The sequence below is a fragment of the Colobus angolensis genome, unplaced genomic scaffold, assembly GCF_000951035.1.
Source record: "Colobus angolensis palliatus isolate OR3802 unplaced genomic scaffold, Cang.pa_1.0 Scaffold1, whole genome shotgun sequence".
NCBI lineage: Eukaryota > Metazoa > Chordata > Mammalia > Primates > Cercopithecidae > Colobus > Colobus angolensis.
Window position 1 is genome coordinate 14,364,060 of NW_012110918.1, and position 6,065 is coordinate 14,370,124.

A 6,065-nucleotide genomic window follows, 5' to 3' on the forward strand; every position below is an offset into this window, starting at 1 on the left:
GGATGGTCTTGATCTCCTGACCTCGTGATCCACCCGTCTCGGCCTCCCAAAGTGCTGGGATTACAGGCTTGAGCCACCGCGCCCGGCCGAGGGATTTCAAATGTGCTGAGACTCCAGCACTTTTGCAGAAGCTCCTTCTGGTCCTGACTTGCACCAGGATGCTGTGGGGCTGCAGCTGCTGCTTGGGTTCAGGAGGATGGTGGGGGCCCGGTGCCCATGAGCTTTTGAAGCTCCTGGAACTCGGTTTTGAGGGTGTTCAGGTCCAGGTGGACACCTGGGTTGTCCTTGTCCATGCATTTGATGACGCTGTGTGCAGAAGTGAAAAGGAGTTGTTCCCTTCCTCCCTCCTGAGGGCAGGCAACTGCTGTGGTTGCCAGTGGAGGTGATGTATTCTTGGTCTGTGCCCAGTGGCCACCCCAGCAGAAGCTATGGTGGTTCCACGGACCAGATAGCGAGCCAATCAGTGGGACCCAGGGACGGCCTACCAAAGTTAACTGGATTTGATAACTGTAGCGAAGTTGTTTCCTGATTTTGATGATTGTGCTGTGGTTGTGTGAGAGAATGAAGTATTTCAGGGTAGTGTGGTAATGCCTTCAACTTACAAACGGTTCAGGTAAACCACCCATTATGTACATATATATGCATATGATATATACACATACAGGGATGTGTGTGTGTTCATATATATGGGGGGAGAGAGAGAGAGGGAGAGAAAGGAGGTCAGGGAGAGGGAGAGAGAAAGAGAGGAGACACAGAAGGAGACAGCGAGAGAGTGGGGAGTAGAGAGAGGGAAAGGGTAAGAGAGAGGGAGAGGAGGAAAGAGAGGCAGGAGGAAGCAGAATGTTAAAGGAAATAGGCAAAACACAAACAGAAAATCTGGGTGAAGGGTATATGAGTATTCTTTGCACTATTCTTGCAATTATCTTTTATTTATATTGACATCAGGCTGGGTGCAGTGGCTCATGTCTGTAATCCCAGCACTTTGGGAGGCCAAGGCAGGCAAATCACCTGAGGTCAGGAGTTTGAGACCAGCCTAGCAAACATGATGAAACCCCATCTCTACTAAAAATACAAAAATTAGCCTGGTGTAGTGGTGCGTGCCTGTAATCCCAGCTACTTGGGAGGCTGAAGCAGGAGAATCACTTGAACCAGGGGGGCAGGAGAAGGTTGCAGTGAACTGAGATCATGCCACTGCATTCCAGCCTGGGCGATAGAGCCAGACTTGGTTTCAAATAAATACATAAACATCAAATTAAAAAGTTACTGTGTTAAAGAACAGAGGCAGGGTGGGGCGATGGGGGGTGGGGAAAGGTTGCAAAAATAAATCAACAAATAAATAAACCCCAAAATGAAAAAGAGAGTGGGGGCACCAGGCCTACGTGGGGCTGGAGGGCTGATGGGACCAGGCCTCTTCTCTCTGGCCAGAGAACCCCAGAAGTGAGCGGATGTGAGCGGTGCCGACCTCTAATGCCCAGCTCCAGAAGTGACTCCAGAACACGCTGTTCCAAAGCAGAGGACACAATAATTTTTTTTTTTTTTTAGATGGAGTCTCGCTCTGTCACCCAGGCTGGAGTGCAGTGGCCGGATCTCAGCTCACTGCTAGCTCCGCCGCCCGGGTTTACACCATTCTCCTGCCTCGGCCTCCCAAAGTGCTGGGATTACAGGCTTGAGCCACCGCGCCCGGCCAATAATTTTTTTTTTTTAATAGGCTGCAGGACTTACTGTTGGTGAGACGCCCTGCTTTGCAAAGGGAAAGGAGGAGTTTGCCCTGAGCACAGGCCCCCACCCTCCACTGGGTTTTCCCCAACTCCCTTGTCTTCTTATCATGGTGGTGGCCCAGTCCCTGGCCCCTGACTCCAGAAGGTGGCCCTCCTGGAAACCCAGGTCGTGCAGTCAGCAAGGTACTCACTGGGACAGCGATGTCTGCTGCACTCTGTCTCTCCCCTGTGTATTTGTCCTTCATGCCCGTCTGCAGTGGTTGGTTTTTGCAGAGGTGGCGCCCTGTAAAGCCCTCCTGTCTGACTTTTTTTTTTTTTTAAGACTGAGTTTCGCTCTTGTTGCCCAGGCTGAAGTGCAATGGCACAATCTCAGCTCACTGCAACCTCTGCCTCCCGGGTTCAAGCGATTCTCCTGCCTCGGCCTCCTGAGTATTTGGGATTACAGGCATGCACCACTACGCCCGGCTAATTTTTGTATTTTTAGTAGAGACAAGGTTTCCCCATGATGGCCAGGCTGGTCTTGAACTCCTAGCCTCAAGTGATGCTCCCGCCTAGGCCTCCCAAAGTGTTGGGATTACAGGCGTGGGCCACTGCACCCGGCCTGCACGCGCTCTTTGAAAGCAGTCGAGGTGCCGCTAGGTATGGGCAGGGACGAGCTGGCGCGGGGTTGCTGGGTGCACAGACAGCACGGGCAGAGCCACGCGGCGGGAGGACTACAACTCCCGGCACGCCCCGCGCCGCCCCGCCTCTGCTCCCAGAAGGCCGCGGGGGGTGACCCGCCTGAGAGGGCGTGCGCTCCCGACATGCCCCGCGGCGCGCCATTAACCGCCAGATTTGAATCGCGGGACCCGTTGGCAGAGGTGGCGGCGGCGGCATGGGTGCCCCGACGTTGCCCTCTGCCTGGCAGCCCTTTCTCAAGGACCACCGCATCTCTACATTCAAGAACTGGCCCTTCTTGGAGGGCTGCGCCTGCACCCCGGAGCGGGTGAGACTGCCCGGCCTCCTGGGGTCCCCCAGACCCTCCTTGCCCTTTCCCTAGCGAGGCCACTGTGACTGGGCCCCGGGGGTACGAGCCGCCCTCCCCTCCCTGTCCTATCCCCAGCGAGGCCACTGTGGCTGGGCACCTTGGGTCCGAGCCGCCCTCCCCTCCTTGCTTTGTCCCCATCGAGGCCTTTGTGGCTGGGCCTCGGGGTTCCGGGCTGTCGAGTCCACTCACGAGCTGTGCTGTCCCTTGCAGATGGCCGAGGCTGGCTTCATCCACTGCCCCACTGAGAACGAGCCAGACTTGGCCCAGTGTTTCTTCTGCTTCAAGGAGCTGGAAGGCTGGGAGCCAGATGACGACCCCATGTAAGTCTTCTCTGGCCAGCCACGATGGGCTTTGTTCTGAACTGAGCTGTCAAAAGATTTGAATTGTGAAGACACTTAGTATGGGAAGGTTGCTTTCCAGCCTCAATGCTTCTTAAACGGCTGTTGTGAACGGATCCTCTCTATATGCTAGTGCCTTGGTGATGCTTACAGCCTGATTAAATTTCATTTGACCAAAATGCCCTTAGGGTGGATATTAAAGTCTCATTCACAAAAGATGCCTGATGCCGGCCCGGCGCGGTGGCTCAAACCTGTAATCCCAGCACTTTGGGAGGCTGAGACGGGCGGATCACGAGGTCAGGAGATCGAGACCATCCTGGCTAACACGGTGAAACCCCGTCTCTACTAAAAAAAAAAAAAAAAAACTAGCCGGGCGAGGTGGCGGGCGCCTGTAGTCCCAGCTACTCCGGAGGCTGAGGCAGGAGAATGGCATAAACCCGGGAGGCGGAGCAAAAAAAAAAAGATGCCTGATGCCTTTCATGTTCAATAGAATACATTAGCAGACCCTGTTGTTGTGAACTGCCAGGGATGTCCAAGTGCTTTTCTTGAGATTTTTTTAAAAAGTTTAATTGAAATATAACCTACACAGCACAAAAATTACCCTTTGAAAGTGTGCACTTCACACTTTGGGAGGCTGAGGTGGGCGGATCACCTGAGGTCAGGAGTTTGAGACCAGCCTGGCCAACATGGCGAAACCCCAGCGCTACTAAAAATACAGAAATTAGCCAGGCATGGTAGCACGCACCTGTAATCTCAGCTACTGGGGAGGCTGAGACAGGAGAATTGCTTGAACCTGGGAGGCGGAAGTTGCAGTGAGCAGAGATCGTGCCATTGCACTCCAGCCTGGTCAACAGAGCGAGACTCCGTCATAAAAATAAAAAATTGAAAAAAAAAAAAGAAAGCATGTATTTCAGTGTTGTTTTGGCTTTTTTCTTCAAGATGTCTAGTTAATGACAATGAAGTTCTGTACTTGGAGGACGTCTGTCTTTCCACACTGTAATGCTATAACCTTTTCTCACCTTTTTTTCTGTCCGAATCAGTTGCTTCCACAACTTGAATTTTTTTCCCTTGAGAATCACCCCAGTTGTTTTTCTTGTTGGCCAGAAGAGAGTAGCTGTGTTTTTCTTTGTATGTTTGCTATGGTGGTTATACTGCATCCCAGTAATCACTGGGAAAATATCAATGGTATTCGTCTTGAAGATGAATAAATGTTGTCATATTTTCAGATTAGAGTTACAACTGGCTGTCCTTTTGGACTTTGGGTGGCCATGTTTTCATTGTAATACAGTTCTGGTAACGGTGACAATCAGCTATGCAGGGAGCCTCCCCTAGCAGGAAATGAAAGTATGAGCTAGAGGGGTCCCTTGGGGAACCCTGGGCAATAATGACCTTCTCTGCCCTTAATCCTTACAGTGGATTGCATAACAATTCCAGTGAAATGAAATTACTTCAAACAGTTCCTTGAGAATGTTAGAGGGGTTTGACATGTAATTCCTTTGAACTTACACCATGTAACACTTTTCCAACTAAGTGCTAAAGAAGTCCAGATAAAATAGATACATTAGCCACACAGATGTCGGGGGAGACGTCCACAGGGAGGAGAAGGTGCTAGGAGGTGCCATCTGGGAATGTGGCTTAGGCACAGCACGGATGCCATCAACTTCAAACTTGATGTCTTGCTCCTGAGGCAGAGCAGGGTGTGCCTGTGGAGGGCGCGGGGAGGTGGCCCGTTGGGAGTGGACTGCCACTTTAATCCCTTCAACTGCTTTTCTGCTGTTGTTTTGATTTTTCTAGAGAGGAACATAAAAAGCATTCATCCGGTTGCGCTTTCCTTTCTGTCAAGAAGCAGTTTGAAGAATTAACCCTCGGTGAATTTTTGAAACTGGACAGAGAAAGAGCCAAGAACAAAATTGTATGTATTGGGAATAAGAACTGTTCAAACCCTGTTCAATGTCTTTGGCACTAAACTACCTAGTCCCTCAAAGGGACTCTGTGTTTTCCTCAGGAAGCATTTTTTGTTTTTTTCTGAGACGGAGTTTCACTCTTGTTGCCCAGGCTGGAGTGCAGTGGCGCAATCTCGGCTCACTGCAAACTCCACCTCTCGGGTTCAAGTGATTCTCCTACCACAGCCTCCCAAGTAGCTGGGATTACAGGCATGTGCCACAACACCCAGCTAATTTTTGTATTTTTAGTAGAGATGGGGTTTCACCATGCTGGCCAGGCTGGTCTCAAACTCCTGACCTCATGGTTCGCCCACCTCGGCCTCCCAAAGTGCTGTGATTACAGGTGTGAACCACCACACCTGGCTTTTTTTTTTCTCTGAGACAGAGTTTCACTCTGTTGCCCAGGCTGGAGTGGAGTGGCATGATCTCGGCTCACTGCAACTTCTGCCTCCCGGGCTCAAGCGGTTTGCCTGCTTCAGCCTCCCAAGTAGCCGGGATTATAGGCATGTGCCACCACACCCAGCTAATTTTTGTATTTTTGATAGAGACAAGGTTTTGCCATGTTGGCCAGACTGATCTTGAACTCCTGACCTCAGGTGATCCGCCCACCTCGGCCTCCCAGAGTGCTGGGATTACAGGTGTGAGCCATCAAGACCGGACTCAGGAAGTATTTTTATTTTTATTTTTATTTATTTATTTATTTATTTGAGATGGAGTCTTGCTCTGTCGCCCAGCCTGGAGTGCAGTGACGTGATCTCGGCTCACTGCAAGCTCCGCCTCCCTGGTTCAAGCCATTCTCCTGCCTCAGCCTCCCTAGTAGCTGGGACTACAGGCACCCACCACCACACCCAGCTAATTTTTTTTATTTTTAGTAGAGACAGGGTTTCGCCGTGTTAGCCAGGATGGTCTCGATCTCCTGACCTCGTGATCTGCCCACCTCGGCCTCCCAAAGTGCTGGGATTACAGGCATGAGCCACTGCGCCCAGGCCAACCCCTCTGCCCTTTCAAAACAATGTTCGTTCTCTCACAGCCTTCTTTT

General features: G+C 51.3%; 1 protein-coding gene across 4 annotated transcripts in view; it reads left to right on the forward strand.

Moving 5' to 3' along the window:
* Positions 1-2,471: 2,471 nt before the first annotated feature.
* The window catches only part of BIRC5 (baculoviral IAP repeat containing 5), a 13,269-nt gene continuing 9,675 nt past the window's right edge, over positions 2,472-6,065 (forward strand). For 2 of the 4 annotated variants that reach the window (XM_011955174.1, XM_011955409.1), the window contains exons 1-3: positions 2,513-2,703; positions 2,956-3,065; positions 4,878-4,995. In XM_011955174.1, the coding sequence (XP_011810564.1) occupies positions 2,593-2,703; positions 2,956-3,065; positions 4,878-4,995 (339 nt within the window). In that variant the 5' untranslated portion in view covers positions 2,513-2,592. Of the gene's footprint in view, positions 2,704-2,955; positions 3,066-4,877; positions 4,996-6,065 lie in introns of all 4 variants that reach the window. The other 2 variants (XM_011955328.1, XM_011955252.1) reach the window with 2 other exon arrangements.